We start from the raw sequence: 19,718 nt of genomic DNA, 5'->3' as shown, positions 1-19,718 counted from the left end.
GTAAAAGTGTCAACCAGAGAAAGGCAAACAGGCATCTCCCAGCAGCCAAACACTACCACCAGCTGCCCTAACTGCTGCAGCATCTCCCAGCAGCCAAACACTACCACCAGCTGCCCTAACTGCTGCAGCATCTCCCAGCAGCCAAACACTACCACCAGCTGCCCTAACTGCTGCAGCATCTCCCAGCAGCCAAACACTACCACCAGCTGCCCTAACTGCTGCAGCATCTCCCAGCAGCCAAACACTACCACCAGCTGCCCTAACTACTGCAGCATTTCCCAGCAGCCAAACACTACCACCAGCTGCCCTAACTACTGCACCATCTCCCAGCAGCCAAACATTACCACCAGCTACCCTAACTACTGCAATATACCTGATTAAAAAGTGAGATTTCAGCATGGTATTGTCTGGATTTTTAACAAATAAAAAATATTCTTTTGCAGATATTCTTATCAGGAAAATTGTCAAAAATATTTAAAGGCTTTCCTTTAGAAAAAATATTTTAATGGCATGGTCTATAGAGCTACCTGGACACATGCAGGGAGGATTAAGTGAACTCTGAAGGGAAGTATTGTAATGATACATACATATATATATATATATATATATATATATATTATATATATATATATATATATATATATATATATATATATATATATATATATATATATATATATATATATATATATATATATATATATATATATATATATATATATATATATATATATATATATATTGTGCATTTCCATATCCACATTGACTACTAATAAAGACCTTGCTCTCCATATATATATATATATATATATATATATATATATATATATATATATATATATATATATATATATATTGTGCATTTCCATATCCACATTGACTACTAATAAAGACCTTGCTCTCCATATATATATATATATATATATATATATATATATATATATATTGTGCATTTCCATATCCACATTGACTACTAATAAAGACCTTGCTCTCCATTAAGAAACGAAAACTCAACGCAGTTAATTTATCAATTCCCCACTTTATTCAATAATCACCAAGTCATTACAGATTGATTTTTTGTACACAAGGTAAGTCTACTTTCATATCCTCAATAATTAACCGACCTTTAAAGCCACAGCTCTGGTTAAACTTTATACTGTAATTTGCTAACTGCATCTTGAATTTGATACAATTATTTGCAAAATAATTAGCTGATTACATGGTTAGTTGGGAGTCAAGAGGAACTGGAGTCTTGTGTAAGTTTGAAGGAAACATGAATATCTATTTTACTTTTGAGATAACAGTTGTTTCTGAATTGCTGATAACTTCAAGTTGCAGTGTTTGTACTGAACCAACATAAAAGTATATAAAACAATGCATAACTTTTGATTTGAAAGTGACTAGTTGGCCTAATAGTTTGTATTAACAAACCAAAGTTTTGAAATCTCAGCATGGAACAGGATTCAGAAATGAGGCAACATGTCCTTGCATCAACATTCACAAACTCTTGGAATATACAGCAACTACAATGGCAGCCTTCACTAGGAGCAATTTTCGTTTACAGTCTCTAAATGTACCTTAGTGACTTAACTCCTGTACTTAAGCTCGGCAAACAGGAGCGTGCCATAAATAATGAATAAAGTTGTTAGTGCAAATGATTGGCCAAATGTTGCAATTAAGGATATGGTATGAACATCTAGATCAGTGTTTTACAACCTTTTTACCACCAAGGATCCCATGTATTTAAACTGATTTTGCCCATGAACCCCCGGTGTTCATGGGCAAACACCTGCCTGTTCAATAAGTCAATTTTATTAACTAAACTCATTTCCTGGTTTCATCTTTCAATAGTAAGACACATGTAACCATGAATACAATTAAATAAATGGTAGCATTAAAAACTTACATGTTTAACCCTTCAATTGCGCATCGCATCATATGATGCTTTGACCGACTTGCAGTAAATTGCGCATCGCATCATATGATGCTTTGGAGTACTACGCAAGATTTAAACGGCCCGCGGATACACGGGGTTCACCACACCTTCATCAGGGCTCTTGTAAACAGACGCCATTTTTGTTAAAAATCGTGGGCCAAACTCCCGGGTGTTAGGGGCCTCAGTATTGAGTGAGCTACCAAGCCTGACGCACGCAGCATGAACTCACAGCACTGCTGTTCAGCTTGTGACCACAGCATCGCCTAAAAATGCCATAATATACTTGTTCATGCTATTATGTAGCGATGATATTATTACAGAAGACCCCTGACTGTGATAAAACTGACCAGGGTTCTGATAATAGCAGGATTGTGGTGATATTTAGCGCTGTGCTCCATCGAGGGAGGAGTAATGCTGTGGGAGGGAGGGTGGTGGCGTTGTCTTCTGACTGTGTGTGGCCATACGAGTTTACTTGTACAAGTATGGTGAATAAAACAGGTAGATATTTATATATAATGTGTGTATATAGCATAATAACACCACAAACAGTATTGTTGTAGGAGAAATATTAGTGCGTCTGGCCTTGAGGGCGGCCGCCACCAGCTGACTGTGTGAGTAGCTACGTCTTTATGCCTTTACTCACCATACAAGCTTAGATGTACAGTTATGGTGAACAAAACATGTAAATACTTATATATAACTTCTGTATATAAAAGCAAAAACAGTATGGTGGTTGGAGAATGGTGGCAAGTCAGGTGAGGTGAGGTGAGGTGAGGTGAGGTGAGGTGAGGTGAGGTGAGGTGAGGGAGGGAGTGGCAGCCAGTCACTGCCTGCCACTGCCACTGCCACTCAGCATACCAACTTAGTGGTTCGTTATGGTGAACAAAACATGCAGATACTTATATATATAACCTGTGTATATAGTGTAATAACCGACAAAGTTAGTTCACTGTTTGATGAACATAATTGAATCAACAATATGCCCACCATATTTTTGAGTACAGAGATGATTCACTCATTTTATTATATAAATATATCACACTACACACTATTGGATAATATTACAGCAAAAAAACTATGAAAAATCAATCAGAGACATTGAAATAATTAGGTAATTATCTCTTTGTGGAAACTCTGGCCTGACAGCTGGCGAGCAACAGACCGCCTGCGACGCACGCTCAGTCAGCGCCTGATTTTTGCCAGAATTCTCCGCCCTATAGTGGGCAATATATGCCACTTACGATTTTTTTATTATTTTTCCCGTGATCAGTGAACATAAATTAACAGGTTAGGAAGAAAAAATAATTTTTTTTTTTTTTTGGTATGCGCCTGTGGGTGTCAAATGGTATATAGCTATGCGCCATTTAAGGGTTAATGAGATGGCCGATACTGTTTTGTTGACACAAATGTTCAAAACTTTAGATCAATGTCAAACAGATGTAAGCGTAGATCAGGTTCCACATTCATAGTTGTTGTATTTTGATTTTAGTACTGTATAAAACAGTTGGGGAGAACACTCGTCACATAAATATGTAGTGGGAAATGGCATCAAATCTCTCGGTGCTTTGGATGCCAGTCCTGGGAACACAATTTTCACCTGCAACCAAAAGTTTGATATAGGTTTTACTAAATAAAACCTGACCTCAGTGATGTGTCACATGAAAGTTCAACAAGACTTTTCTTCACTTGCAGAAAAAGCTGTTAAATTTTACAACTACATAAAATCTATCTCTAATTCACTTGTTATTGGCATAAGGACGATAACTTGGCCTGCAGACCCCATGACCCCAGGGGTCCACATATGAGAACCCCAGGGGTCCACATATGAGAACCCCAGGGGTCCACATATGAGAACCCCAGGGGTTCTCAGCCCTGACGGCTGAGTGAACAGCACTCGGGATTAGTAGTCCAAGGGTTTATTTCACCCTGATGCCCCTGTTACCTAGCAGTAAATAGGTACCTGGGAGTTAGACAGTTGCAATGGGCTGCTTCCTGGGAGGGGGTGTGTGTGAAAAAAAAAAAGTTGATTGACAGTTAACAGGCAGGCCCCAGAGAGCCAGAGCTCAACCCCTGCAAGCACAACTAGGTGAGTACATCACAGGTTGGGAACCACTGATCTAGATGAACATCTTTTCTTCTCGCTGTCTAATGATCATCTTAAACACAATTACTACTGCAAGTTACTGGCAGTTTATGAGCACTTCTAATGTCACTACAGTACTTAATAATTTATTGGTCAGTAATCTGCCATGGCCAAGAAACAGGATCATGCTCAAATTAAAATAAAAAATGACTAAACCAGTCAAATATACATCATTTTGTAAGATATTTCATTCAAATGCATGAAACATGGATAATATGTAGGATAAACTATTACAAATTTAATGTGTAGATAGTTGACTGGAAGTAAATTAGCTAATTTACTTTTACAGTTAGGACCAAAAAATATATATTTGCATAGTAAATTTCCCCGAGTCCCTTCAGTCACACTGGCCAGATAGCAGATCCGTTATTATGCCACTGTGTACTAAAGTTAGTCATGAAGAGAAAATAGGACATCCTGAATGCATTTCTTCACCAGAGTCCAAGCTAGGGTTTTGGATTCTTCCTACCTTCTCACTATAGAAAGTGCTTTATATGCATATTAACACTTTCGCTGCCCCGGAGGGTGACCTGCCACGCACTTCAATGCACCTTAAGATAGGCTGAGCAGTGTACACTAACTCTCAAACACCCACAAATGTTTATACTCTTTTTAGCTTTCTGACCTCAATTTGTGTGTTACGTTGTTCAATTTGGTATCAAATTGTTCACAATAGAATGCTCTAAAGGAATATGGGCATATAAGAACATATAAGTCTCACTTTCATGTACTTTAGACCTGCCACACATTGCAAGGTAGGTCAAGAGCTCACCACCATGCAAAAATGTTTATTCTCTTTTCAGTTTTCACACAAATTTTCGTGCTACACTGTTCAATTTGGTATCAAATTGTTTGGAATATAATGTTGTAAAGGGATATTTGCATATAAGAACATATAAGTCTCACTTCCCTATACTTTAGACCCGCCGTGCACCCCAAGGTAAGCTGAGAGCTCACCACCACACAAATTTTTTTATACTCTTTTTCAGCTTTCTGACCTCAGTTTTTGTGTTATGTTGTTCAAGTTGGTGTCAAATTGTTCGCAACAGAATGCTGTAAAGGAATATTTGCATATAAGAACATACAAGTCTCACTTTTCTATACTTTCGACGAAAACCCAACAACTTTTCCCTCGTACGTGTTTCTTTCAAAGTTTTTGTCATGGATTGGCTCCGATCTTGATCATTATCCATCTGGAAGTCAATTTGCAGTGTTTATAAGCCGGTAACAATAAATACCCGAGATAAAATAAGCAGAATGGTGAAACTTTTTGACTCGAGGGGAGGCCACGGCTGTCACGAGTGAGGTCACAAGGACATGAGTCTCCAGCGTGGGTGAGGGGGCCCACACGGCGGGGTCAGGATGCCACGTGGGGTATACAGAGAAAGCGCAGAAGTTGGAGCACATTCTAAAACAAGTCCCATAGTATTTGGACAATAAATGGAATTTCTACAAATTTTTTAATTATTTACGCCATTTGCGTCATCAGGCATGTTGCGTATTTTGGTTTTATGACATCAACAACGTCATCAGGCAGCGAAAGTGTTAAATTAACTGCACAGTATAACTCAAAGCAAAACAGGAAATTATTGTAATCTTACACTGCATAAATAACACAATATATAATGAACAAAAAACACAGTAATTATTTTATTAGTGAGAAAATCCATTGGAGCTGTAATGAGGATTCGAACCCATGCGCTGGGTATTCCCTCATTGAATCCTCATCATGGATCTTATGAATTTTCTCATTGATACATCAGTGTGATTTCTCTGTGTTTTTAAATTAGTGTTAATGAGCAAAAACATGTGAATGAGGCATGGCAAGAATAAGTTGAGTGGTCACCCTGTAAGAAGTTGGTTAACCTTTATCGGTCTAAGGATGAATTCTGACATCCACATAATGGAAAGTTTTTACAATATCAATAACTAAACACAGGTTTAATGAGGGTGACTGAGGAAAACCTCCTTAGTCACCTCTCTTATTCTTCCTTACCTTTTTTTCTCTCACCACTTTCTTCTGTCTTCAAGATGGTGCAAGGATACCCATTACTTGGGCTGGGATTTAGACTTTTAATTTGTCTCAAGTCAGAAACCAACATCTACTGTACATAAGATGGGTATTACCAAAGAAACTGGACAACTCGATCTTTAACACCTTGGCACACTAGATGCAAGAGACTCGATCACAGCACACTATATTGCAATATTTTCATCATCACTGTCTTGCTTTTCACTTTAATGGGGAAGGTAAGAGCACGTCAAGCATAGATACAACAGAATTAAACGAGTGCGAAGATATTCCAAGGTAAGGTAAGGTAATTATCAAGGGAAAGCACCAAGCCATTACGACTATACCCGACTTTTCCTACCTTCTTCCACGCATTGCGAGAAACGAACAATGCTATTCAACAGTGCCCAGAGAGTGCTAACTTACTTAAGAAGCTGCCAATGAATTTCAAAATTATGTAAAAGAATATTTACAGTCAATAAATAACAATATGCCCTTCAATAAGCCAGGATAAGTAAATTAAATTGTAATTATTATAAAAATCTATTTACTGTTTTCCTTTGCAGTTAGCACACTAGCATATTGAGCTTCTTCCTTGTGCATCAGAAAAACGAAAACAAATAAAAAAGTTGTGTCAAAGCTTGATAAACTGGTGGAGCAAGTATTGGACACAAGTTGTCAGTTTTACAAAAATACCAGGAAAAGGATTGTGATCTCTTCCCTTATAACATCCCCCTACTTTCTCTGCAGGAGTAATAATAGTAACCAAGAAGGGTGTGTTTACAAGTGTGCACTATGATCAAGCAGGCACCAGATGACCACCGTTGTCACTAGTGACACTTGACTTACAACTCCACCAATCCTTATTCCTTACTCTACAAATGCCTTACAAACCACACCCTTGTCACATTATACATTGCAAGTACTTCTATGCAACACCCGCTGGACTAGACCCGGGGAGGGAGTGTACTGTGATGCACATCAATACAAATAAATTGTGTAATTTTACCGGTATGTATGTCCATTTTCTTTGGGCATCCAAAAAGTAATTTGGATGTCCAAAAAAAATTTTCATTTTCACTTTACACCCACAACTTTTGCATGCTAGCCTGGTTTTGCTTACAAACCATCACAGATCCATGAGCTGCCTCACAAAGTTATGGTGTGTCCTAAGGGTCAAGCTTACTCATATCTTTAACCACCAAATTAGAAAATAAAGCTGGTTTCCATCTACCCATGTAAGTGGAATTATTGAAGAATTCTCCTATAGTATTGTTATTATAGAGCTGGGACTTGCTCATCACTAATGACATCCAAATTATCACCACAATATTTACCATCTTATGTGACAGCAAGCTAATTATGCAATGAAATTAGTCTAGACTAGATCATATTATCATTTATTACAGCTTATCTTGGAGCTAGAAAATATAAAAGTCCAACAAATGAAGATAGAATTTTCCCAAGTTGACTTCATCAATTTTACAATAAAACTCAAAATCTAATTATTTCCAAAACTAGAATTCCTTATTTGTTTTAAAATCAGCATATACAGTGCATACTTATTCAAAAAAGATTAAAATACCTTGAAAACAATACATTTTAAATCCTAACACAACAAAGGACTTCCCACAGTAAAGCTTGTATACCGTAAGAATAATTTCAATAATGGATTTTCAAATTACTTCTATCAAAGTCACCGTTAGAGAAATCAAACTATTATATTTTCTCCATACCATAACATATATCCTTAATCATAAACATGTTCATAAAGAACCACTCCATTTGTGTAATCTAACACAAGCTGTAGAAAATATTACCGAGCCAAAATAAAAAAAAAATTGACAGGTATATGACATAACTAATGTTGAAGATTAAAGCAGAAAATGTAATATTTTGAAATGACTTTTATCTGTGCTAATCACACAAAAAATCCTCAGGGCTTCCATTACAGCACTTGTCTCACCAAATCCAGTACACGTACTGTACATGCAGGCGATGAGTCACAATAACGTGGCTAAAGTAAGTTGACCAGACCACACACTAGAAGGTGAAGGGACGACGACGTTTCGGTCCGTCCTGGACCATTCTCAAGTCAATTGTGATTGACAATCGACTTGAGAATGGTCCAGAACGGACCGAAACGTCGTCGTCCCTCCACCTTCTAGTGTGTGGTCTGGTCAATGTACTGTACATGTCCTAGAATTGTACTAGCAACTGCAAGTCAACAACTGTAGTTTCCATAAAACAAAAGTTAAAATATTTCAAATAAAAATTAACCTTTGGAATAGTACTGATACACATGAGTGTAGATGGCAACACCTGCCAAAACTCCTAAAATTTTACAAGCTGAAAACACATTCAATGCACAACAAACTCTCTTTATAGTAAACAGATTATGCTTAGAATTTGCAGGTTTATTGCAAAATGTGTCATAATTAGTAGTTTTTATGAACTGCAAGTGTATTAGTCCTAGATTATATCATTATGCATTTCTTATCAAGAAATATGATAACTAAAATCGTAGGATTTTACAATCTTTTTATATTTCCAGAAAGTAAAAAATCAAGCAGCTTTCAAGAGTTTTGCTAATAATAAACTTTATAGTCACTGGATTAATAATTCATGTAAATTATATACACTGAAGAAGTTATTGTTATCTTAATGTTAGTGAAGTTAATAGTGTACCTGTAGTTCATCAATGATTATCTACTACTAATGATGTAACCAAGTCATCCGTAGTTCACAACACTAACAACTCCATTTTGGTAATATTTACTTTGTGACAGCATCTGTCTAAAGTGACCTACGTGCAGTTTGAAAACAAAGCGACTAAACTATACCAAATAACTGAAGAAATATCTTGACATCATTCATTAAATGATACTACAACTTCACTGAACCATTTGATTGTTTGCTTCCAGTGAGCCGAGGCTAACCCTTCAACTTCACCCTAATTTTGCACATTTTGAGATGTTCCACTAATGCTGGAGATCCACTTGCTGCAGAGCAAATTAAAATTACACATGCAATTAAAAACTAATGTTCATTTCTCAATGAAGTAGGCAAAATAGTTATGCAGTAGCTTAAAGATACACTTGGGCTATTACATTACCTCATACAAAAAGAGTGCTTTGAGCACAACTGTAATTATATTGAGACTCAAGTCAATTATAACTTGATGGAAGAATGTGGAAAATGTCAAGGCTTTGGTGAGAGGAGCAGCTCTGTAAGAGACAACCCGTTGTGCAGCGAAAGGCATATACTCTACCTCATTGGTATCCTTCATTACCTACATTTTATTTAAACTATTGTCCATTACAAAAATTTCATTCTCATTTATATTAACATATACAAAAGTTACCAAGGATACAGTCGTTAAATGGGTGACATACCACCAGTTAGTGGTAGGCATCGACAAAATGCCAAAAACATACACATAGCTACCACATGGTGGATGAGTCGAGGTTGGGGGTGGAATCAACATACTTATTGAATCTTTGTGTGTTGAGCAGTAACAGTTTCGATGCCATTCGTTACATTCCGCCCGGTGTCCTCCACTTGTGCGGTTGACTCCTTTATCTGTTCTGCAGATTTTGTCCCAGACGAGGGGGGTAATGGGGGTAGGATCTTTGGTAGAAACACTATTACAAATATCCCAATGATGACTGGTATAAAATACATATCTCTGTAAAAAGAAAAACATTATCAGTATGAGAAATCTTACAAATAATTTATATTTAGATAAATTGTATTGATTTTTATAGATGCCCACATCCCTTTTCATCCATTCCTATCATACAAATATTGTATTATCATTACCCAATTTCCTACTTGTATAGACTAAGGAGGCATCAACACAATAAAAGTGTGAATACATGTACGGTACTAAGTAATAAAGTGAAAGAAGGTTATAAATATTAAAACCTAAAAAATTACTCTTATAATCTTGATATCACTTACACTATACACTATACCATCATGTACAAACAGATGCAGTCATTCTCTCAATACACACTGCAAACACCCAGCTTTAACCCTTGACATATACAATATTCATACGTGATCTCCCACCACCCAACCACTGTGGCTGGACAGTAGAGCAACTGTCTCACTTCATGCAGTTCAATCCCCGACCGTCCAAGTGGTTGGGCATCATTCCTTTCCCCCGTCCCATCCAAAATCCTTATCCTGACCCCTTCCCAGCGCTATACAGTCGTCGTGGCTTGATGCTTTCCCCATGCTAGTTGCCTCCCGTTGCTCTCCCACTTCCTCATATCTTCATAAACCATGTCCTCCTATCTTCTTCCTAACCTACCTTTCTATTTTCCTACCCGGCAAATATCCCATCAATACACTTGCTTAACCAGTCTGCCATAGTTCATTCATTCAACGTGCTCGCAGTATCTTGATACAGTCGTGTCGATCTTGTGATTGTGTACGTTTGTATTTTCCTAGTTCCTTAATCTATTCATTCTCCTTACACCACACATGTATCTCAGTTTCTCTCTTTCTACTGCTCAAATTTTTCCCCTTCTATTCCACACCAGATTCTTGATCCATACACTAAAATCTTCACTAGCGCTCCTGCACATAGTCCTAAGGCTGCATCGATTCTTTATTTTATTTTTCCTAACTAAGGCCTTGATCGGAGAAATTCCTCTTTCATCAATTACACATTCCAGGTATTTAAACCAATTTATCACTTCTACACTTCAATATTCACATTTATTTCTCAAAGAATTTCCCTCTCTCTCTCCATCATCATAATTTTATTTTTCTTTAATTCACGTTTAAAAGTGTTTCACACTTCAGTACAATTTTAAATGTGTTTTCATAAATCTTTCTCACTTTTAACTAGATTTTATCTTCTGCATACATCAAATTTGACATCAATTAAATTCATTAGATTTGCTAATCTAATAACCTAACCTAACCTTGCTGTAACTTTCTGAACATGACCTTACTCATAGTGCTGCTCATAATTCAATAATAATTATAATAATTCCTGGGTCTTAACCACTTAACTCCGCCAACCGAGAAAACTCTTTTTGATTTTTTCGTACCCATTCTAAATGTGTGCGAGGTTGGTTGTGTACGAAATGGACTCTTAAGACCTGCAGTGAGAGGTAGCCATCTTGGAAAAAATTCCCAGAATGCTCTAGGGCTGCTGGCTGGGTTAGTATTGAGTGAGCAACCATGGGTGGTGCACGTGCCTCTGGCTCCCAAACAGCTGTCCGACGTGGTGTTGAAAGATCGCGCTTTGTCAGTGAAATTCAAACCTTATCGTTTGAAGAACATTAGGGTCATAATATTGGTGAAACTAGGCACAATAAGGACCTAACACAAAGGTTTGATGTAAGTGATACAGCACCTATGAGGAGGATACAGCGAGCATATCCAGTTGTAGCTCTGAGTGCCACCCTTGCCCACGTATGCTATCTCCAGTTTATTTAGATGATACATAGATGAATCATTTTCTGTGTTCAGTGATGATGTATCTTATACAAGTAGCATAGATGAACAGTGTTAGCGGCTTCCATGGTGGTGTTTTCCATAGATATTTTCAAGAATAGCTGAATCTCTTCCTGACTGACGGACACTCTTTGAGGCTAGCTGAATCTCATCCTGTGTGGGACCTTACAAAGCGATCTTTTCAAGACTACCTTAAAAATTGATCTTTTCCTATAATCTTTTGAATACTACCTTATGCTTTACAAGCTTGGCTACAAGCTATTGCTCCTCGTACCTCTCTAGAGGGGGGGCCAGGGTCTGGCTCGTGGTCCCTGGTAGGCAAGAACTCCATGCACTGACTGATGCCAGAAAGATATACATATCCATTCAGCATGGATAGCTCTGGAGAGGCGACGGGGCTCCCCCAGAAAAGGGCAGTCTGCCAGCCAAGAAGACTCCAGAACCCCATAACGCACATAATATGGGAAAGAAGACCCTGTATTTGGGCCTTCCAATACAGGAAATCCGAGGGGAAATAATCGCCTCAATTTCCCAAGGAGATCAGAGGAAGAAGGAAACCTCCAGAAAGAATAATGCAAGGAACCCAAAGGCATCCAGAAATGCACCCAGGATGGGGGGCTGTTTAGTTGCACCTAACTCAAACTCGTACAGGGAGGGAGGGTACGAGAACCCCTTCCCCTGAAGCAACTAACCCTGCCCAGAAGGCACAAGGGCCCGAGTCAAAAGGAGTCCAATCACTCCAAGCAGACTCCCGCCCCCTGCCCCGGCGACCCCCATCCAAGTTCCTAGGGCAGAGCCCTCTTCCATGCCTACCACCTCTGAAGAAAAGGAGGAATCCAAGGGAAAAGTTTCTGAGAAGGAAGGCGGCTGAGTTGAACAGGAAGCCTCGGCAAGAAAAACGGGCTCAACCACTTCCGCGCCTAAATCTGAAGGGCCAAACCCCGAAGCCATCTGAGCCTCATCCCACTCTAAATCCCGCCCCCGCTCCAAAACCCTCAGACGTTTGGGACCAGACGTTTTCGTAAAGCGACGAAACTCCCCAACCTCAGAGCTATTCCCGACTGTCTAGGGAAGGCAACCCTGGCACACAAGGGCATTACTTAAGGCGCACCCTAGGAAGGGTACCCAGGGCACATGCAGCTCCAAGTTCAAAGAACACCTGGCCACCGCACCACACACACACACAGCTGGCACAGCCACACAGGACGAGAAGTGAGGGGGTAGACAATAGGGCCAGCTGAGCCGGCTTCTGAGCCGCAGGGGGGGGGGGGGGTTCTGCGAATGAGCGTGAGTTCTAGTTTGCGTGCAGAGTTGCTAGTTTTGATTCATTTCTTTTAGTTGAGGAAGAGTTTTTTCGCTCTTTCGGACTGTAGGTCGCATTTTACCAGCTAATGTTTTGTTTTTGTTCGCCTATCATTCTGGGCCACTGCCCAGGTCGATGGCAGAATATGACATGTTTTACATGTAAAGTGCTCATACGCCATCGCTCCCTGCGCCTCTCTGAGGGGACCGAGTTCTGGCTCGTGGTCCCTTGTAGGCTCAGAACTCCACGTGATTGATGACCCCAAACTAATAAAGCACATGCTTTATTAGTTTGGCTAACTTCATGGAGCTGATGGGGCCCCCCCCAGAAAGATTCATCATATCTATTCAGGTACCTTTATTTTATCTACATTATTATTTTGATCTTACTATACTGTACAAATAGCAAAACTGTAATAGAAAAATGTAATAATTCTGCTTTAATAAAAAATGAGAGGGGAAAAAATACCATAGTAGAGTATTGTACCTATACAGTATCTAAGACAGAAAACAAAACTATTCCTGTACTGTACCTGTAAACAGCAATGCTGTCCCAGAATCTCAGAAGAACAAAAGGAAAGGTGAAATAGACGAGACATAGGCGTGTGCTGATGCAAGTGACAACGTCATAAACCAATTTCGCAGTTGGCCCACGGTTTATGACACGCCAGCGCACACACCGCCGAACCTATAGTCAAATTAGAAAGCACTGTAATCAGAATTTTATGTTCTACAATATTAAGCAGAAGTATTATGTCAAGAACTTTCTTGCAGTTATGATGTATAGAGTAGTTTAATAACTATGCAAGCCAGATATTGTAATAAAAACTGGAGGTTTCCAATAAATGAAGTTTACAATAAAAACTAAATTATAACTAGAGCAAATAAGCATCCTACTCACATATCTGGCAGCAATAGTGAAGAAGGCTCCACTGACAAATGTAATATAATATCCTGGGTAAAAGCCATGCCAGACAGAGGAGAGCATGTATGTGAAGAGTGTCTTGTTTGTGCCAGCGCGTTCGTACACCATGAAGCGCAGCCACTTCATCGTCCCACTGTTCCATGCTTCAAGGGTGTCTCTCAGGCTCAGTCCAGTCTTCCAAGAAACATTAAACCCAATTAGTTTTGTAAACAATGAGAAAGACAAAGGGAGGGCATAATGAAGGAAAGAAACAAATCATTACATGGAGAGAGGATGGCGTACTAAAATGTCATTGCAAATGGTTGTAACAAGATGGAGAAATGGTAAAACATTTGATATTCAACTGTGTGGTAAAAGCAAGGAGGTAGGGGAGGGGGGGGGGGGTCAGCTAAATGTCTCCTGGTCACAGCCTTCCTCCTGTGCCAGGTAAGTCCACTATAGGCTCACCATAGCCCGTGCTACATGGAACTTTTTGTCCTGAGTAGCTGCATCTAAAACAACAACATGCCTCCTGGTACACACTCAAATGGTCATGTTGATAGGGTATGAGGTAGCAAAGTAAAACAGGGACAACCACACTACTTAAGAGTCAAAGTGAGGTGATGGTAATAAGAATGTGTATTGTAAGGCCAAGTGAGGCTATACACCATTATTTGCAAATACATAAAAGAAAAAAGGGTCCTCCCAAATCTCTTTCATCTCATTTTTTTTCTTGCAATGTATTTGTTATCATTTTATTAATTCTGCTAGAATTTACCTACTTAAAATTATCTGTTAGATTAAGGACCTGCCCAAAACGCTGCGCGTACTAGTGGCTTTACAAGATTGTAAATACTATGCTATGTATTCTCACAAATCTAATGTACCTTCTTGTATATAAATAAATAAATAAATATACAATCTGAGTAACTGTTACTGTATATGTTATCTTACACCCTATATGTTATCTTATACCGTATATGCTATCTTACACTGTCATATACACCGTATATGTTATCTTGGCGTCACCCACAATTGAGAGTGACGCACACAATTTAAATGTCCCACGGCTACACAGGGTTCACATCAGCATCCTCAGGCTCTAGTAAACAGACACCATTTTTTTTTTAAATCGTGGGTAACATTCCCGGGTGTGAGTGTCTTGAGTGAGCAACCAAGGCTGGCACACGCAGCATGTGCTAACATCACTGCTGTTCAGCATGTGAACACAGCATTGCCTAAAAATGTCAAAATATATATGTAATTGCTATTATTTAGTGAAGATAGTATTACAGAAGACCCCTCATTCTGATAAAAAACCAGCGTTGAATGTAATGAAACGCCATTTTCTTGGTGAGTCCTGGAGGCTTCCCGGAGCTATCCAGGCAGAATGGATATGTATAACTTTCTGGCATCAGTCAATGTGCTTCGAGTTCTTGCCTACCGGGGACCACAAGCCAGAACCTGGCCCCCTCAGAGAGGCACAAGGAGCAATGGCCTATAGAAACCCTCCCGTGGTTGGGAGCATTCTATGTCTGCCATCGACCGGAACAGGTTGATGCTCCGGAAAGCAACAGCCTCATACGTCGCCAGAAAAGAAGGGGACGGCTGCAGACAAACAAACCGATTGCCCCGACCAAAGGTGCAGAAACTCCCCCGCCGGAGGAGAGCATGAAGCACACCGACCCGATCCCTAGAGGCTAATGCCAACAAAAAAAAGAGCCCCCCTTCGAGAAACAAACCGGAACCGAAGGGCCACCATAAACCGAGGAGAAGAAAGAAAAGAGAGCACACAGTCCAATGACCAGGACGGCTCAGGCGGCGCATGAGCAGGCCGGAGGCAAAACAACGCACAAGACAGCTTGGGGAATGGCGCAGAAGTAACAACAATATCGAACGCAAGTGGAAGCGGCTCCGCCAGCGCCGCAAGATACGAGGCGACAGTATGCGCCAAAATGACGGTTCCGAACCCCCACAAGAGAGGGACAAGACCACGCCAACAAAACACAGCCAACTAAAAATGGACAGAAGGAAAAAGGAAGGACCGCCAAGAAGAAGTACGCAGGTGGGACACCATCAACAAAACCACCGGATGACCAACAGAAGGTAAGAGACTTGAATCAGAGCCGAACCAGCCCCGCCATGGACCAAACGAGCCGATGACGAGGCGGAGCTGCGGGAAGGTCTCGGGTGCAACCACCGAGCAGGCAGAGCCAGAAACCCGAGCCGGCAAAGGGGATGGAACGTCTGCTGTACAGAAAAACGTCCCAACGCCAGCTAGCTAGCCAGGAGGTCTGAGACCACGGCCCCGACTGAGACCCTAGTGAAGGACATCACAAGATTCTGAAAATGCCAACAGGCAGGGAAAGCCAGGAACCAGGAACCCAAACCTGGCAATAGAAGAACCAAAAGGCACAAACAAAACACAATTTGTAGGAGAAAAGGTAGCTGAAGAATGAAGAAGGCAGGCAGCCATCGGGAACGAAAGGCACGCCAACAACACAGTCGATGGTCATGTCACAACACGAGACCAAACAGAAAAAAAAGGGCAAGGTTCACCACCAGACCAGCACCCGAACTGAGGGGTATGAGCCAAGATGAGAGATAACGGGAATGAAACCTCACGTCACTGGAAGACAGAAGAACCAGAGGGGACACCACCACAAGCAAGACCCTCAGAGGAATGAGAGGGTACATAAAGACAGACCAATGAACATAAGGGGCACACGTACCAGGGGACACAGGTGGAACGGATGCCCAATGAGCAATAGAAATGACAGAAGGATTCCAGTGTCAGAGTAGGAGACAAATGGAATGCATGAGGAAGGGATGTGGTGGAGGCTGACCCCCACACACAGCATCAAGTGTAGATACAACTCAGCCCAGTAGGCTCAGGAAGCTGTACAGAAGTCGAACAACAGGCAAGAGGAGAGACCAAAAATCCAGAGCTCAACCCTCGCAAACACAACGAGGTAAGCCCAACAACATAAGCACAGAGGCCATGTATATGGCAGGTGAGTGACATTGGGGCAGGACTAAAGAGCCGAAGCTCAATCCCAGCAAGCATAACTAGGTGAGGACCACTAGGGGAGTACAGAGAATCCAACGTACTTGGAAGGGCTAAGCCAGGCACTGCAAGGTGGGCAAGGAATGAGCGACCCAGAGAAGACCATTGCAACAAATAGCACAGATAAACAAGGAAGGCCCCCAGGAAGAAACACGCAAGGGCCAAACAAAATGCCACAGACAAACCCCAACACGCATCCTCAGTAACAAAACCGCATCAAAATGTCACCTCAGAACATCCTGACACAGTAACATGTACCTTAAAACATGCACCACCACCATTAGACCTTGTAACCTGGTGGAGGTGGAGCCCCAGGACTGACTCAAGCATGGGTTGGACATGCACACGAGTGGGACTGGATGGGTATAATGAGGAGCTGCCTCGCATGGGCCAATAGGCACACTGTAAGCACCTGTGTTCTGATGTTCTCACATTCGTACCCCAAAAACCAAGAACCAATGCCTGGGCGAAAGAGACGCCAGACCACAAACTCACCTGCAGAACGTAGGCACGAACGCGTCACGACACAACGTAGCCGAGAGGATTCCGGGAGCACCGCCAGCTAAAGAAGGCCAGAGCCCCACATGCAGAAGGGCAGGGGGAGAGGCGAAGGCGGCGCCCCGCACCCATAACACGGGGAAAACCCCAACGTCCACCCCACAGCTGCAATCCAGAACACCCCAGTAGCTACGGGGCACAGACTGGAGAATGGAGAAGAGCTAGAGGTGAAGCACCCGAGAGAAAAGGACGCAAAACACCAGCACTTGTGCACACCGCCCAGTCCAAAACAAACTTCCCATGGCACACGCGCAGGACACTAAGTCCAAACCGCACAACCTGAGCCCAATCCGGCATCCCAGACCAGGAGTATGCAAAGAAAACGACCAGTGCCGAGACAGAGCACGGAGAGAAGAAACAGTAACAAAAGATCGAGACAGGACCGAAAACCAAGAATAAGCCCGGAAGAGGACCAACAAGCCCTAGGAAGGACCGGAGGGAAGCCACACCGAAAGACGACAGACGTTCCAATAATACGGGAAGTAGCAAAAAACCTTCCTGAACCTTCGAACACATAGAAGCACATAGAAGCGAGCACAAGCACGAAGGCACACAAAAGCACAGTCGCACCCAAGACCAAAAGTCATGCAGAACCCCAAGAAGAGGGGAACATGACGGGGAAGTCCTGTCCCAAGAAAAAGGGGGTGAATAAACAGAAAAGAGCACAAGACGGAACCAACGGACTCAAGGGACAAGGAACCGAGCCCGGGGAAGGGGCCGACGCCCAACAACTCATACAGAGAAGGGGGGAAGAAAAATCTCCCCTCCGCGTAACCGCAAGCCCCCACTCAGAGGATAGAACAATCCTGGCAGGGTCCAATGGGGCCCGAGGCCCCCCAAGTCAGCCCCACTCCAGCCCCGGGAATCCACACGGCAGACCACGGGGCCGAGCCATCCCCCCAAAGCCCCGGCCTAACAAGAAAAAACCGGGGCAGCCGCGAAAAGTACTAAGGAAGGGAGCCCACTGGCAGACTCATACAACACGGCTGGAGGAACAGGCTCAAATGCCCCTGTTGCTACTGTGGAAGGGGAATTCCCTGAGACCGCCCGAGTCTCAACCAACGAAGCCCTGCCCCAACCCCGAACCCACAGACGGTAAGGACCCAGATGCAGGGAGGGAGGAAGGGGGGGGGACCAGACTAGACCACAACAGGGGAAAAACAAGGGGACGTGGAAGGAAACCGAAGCAACCAACACCCCCAAGCCCCGTCACACCATCCAAAACGAGCCAGCCTCGGGGCTTCCGGGGAGCAAACAACCCAGAGCGTTGCCACCACTGAAACTCAACTTGCAACGCCCATGCTGCCTGTACCTGCATAGTCAGCATAAGACTGGGTAACAGAGTCACAAACAAGCAACAAAACTTGTAGGACTCTGTGTTGAAGGTGCCACCGACCCCACAGGCAGCAGACGGAGGCAAAAACAGTGAGAGCTACCCTGAGACAAGGGGTCAGAGCAGCCCTCAAACTCGCTCGAAGCGAGGGGAACTCAGGGGCCACAACCATCGGACCCGCCCACCCCCTAGGGGTTTCCCAGGGTCCTGAGCGTTTACTATAATAGGACTCGCGCTCAGGTAATCCCAGGCAGGGTACTGCTAACCAGCGCCAAAGTCTACCAAACAACCTTCTAAGAACTGAACCCCCGGGACATGTACACTCACGTAGGGAACCTAGCACGGGGATCCACCGGAAGAAGGAAGAGTACTCAGTAAACAGGGGGCAAGAACCAAGACAGACTCCCCCACCAGGCAGACAAACAAAAAGAAAAAGAAAACCCCGCAAGAGGACAACATACCTAGGCAGAATAGAGCCGGCCACTATGATTGGTGAAAACAAGCTGCGCAGTACCCTGTGCCTCTACCAGCGCAAAACTGCCCCTCACCCTAAGACAAACAGGGGAGACAGAACACCCTAGCACACAAAGGGCAGCCAAAAACCAAGCAGTAAACGGCCTAGCTGAGGCAGAACCCAAGGAACTTGGGGAAGGTAACCCCAAGCCCCAAGGGCAGTACTTACATGGCACCTAGGGAAGGAAACCCTAGGTGTATGCAGCCCGAGTACTGGAGAATCACTCCTGGCTCATGCCCCGCCTAGCAGATAGGCACCACACACTAGGTACAGTGCTGAAACAACCACTGAAGCCGGAGCACACAACCGGTGCCTCTAGCATCAGCCTTAGAACTGACGGGTGGATAGCCGGCATGGGGGGTCTGGGGGCTGCCTCATCCTCTTTCCCGGGGAGGGAGGGGGGGGGGGGGGGAGCTGCGCAGCCAGCGGAGTGGCAACGTGTGACATCATGCTCATTTGCTCGTTTCTTTTAGGG

General features: G+C 42.5%; 1 protein-coding gene across 2 annotated transcripts in view; it reads right to left on the bottom strand.

Annotated features, from left to right (window-relative positions):
• Nucleotides 1–1,018: 1,018 nt before the first annotated feature.
• Nucleotides 1,019–19,718, bottom strand: part of oys (lysophospholipid acyltransferase 6) — a 106,732-nt gene continuing 88,032 nt past the window's right edge. For both annotated transcript variants that reach the window (XM_069309438.1, XM_069309439.1), the window contains exons 8-10: nt 13,769–13,966; nt 13,401–13,555; nt 1,019–9,778 (exon numbers count right to left, since the gene is read on the bottom strand). In XM_069309438.1, coding sequence (XP_069165539.1) covers nt 9,580–9,778; nt 13,401–13,555; nt 13,769–13,966 — 552 coding nt within the window. In that variant the 3' untranslated portion in view covers nt 1,019–9,579. The remainder of the gene's footprint in view (nt 9,779–13,400; nt 13,556–13,768; nt 13,967–19,718) is intronic.

This window comes from Procambarus clarkii, chromosome 65, assembly GCF_040958095.1.
Source record: "Procambarus clarkii isolate CNS0578487 chromosome 65, FALCON_Pclarkii_2.0, whole genome shotgun sequence".
Classification (NCBI taxonomy): Eukaryota; Metazoa; Arthropoda; class Malacostraca; order Decapoda; family Cambaridae; genus Procambarus; species Procambarus clarkii.
This window is presented reverse-complemented; position numbering and strand designations above follow the sequence as displayed.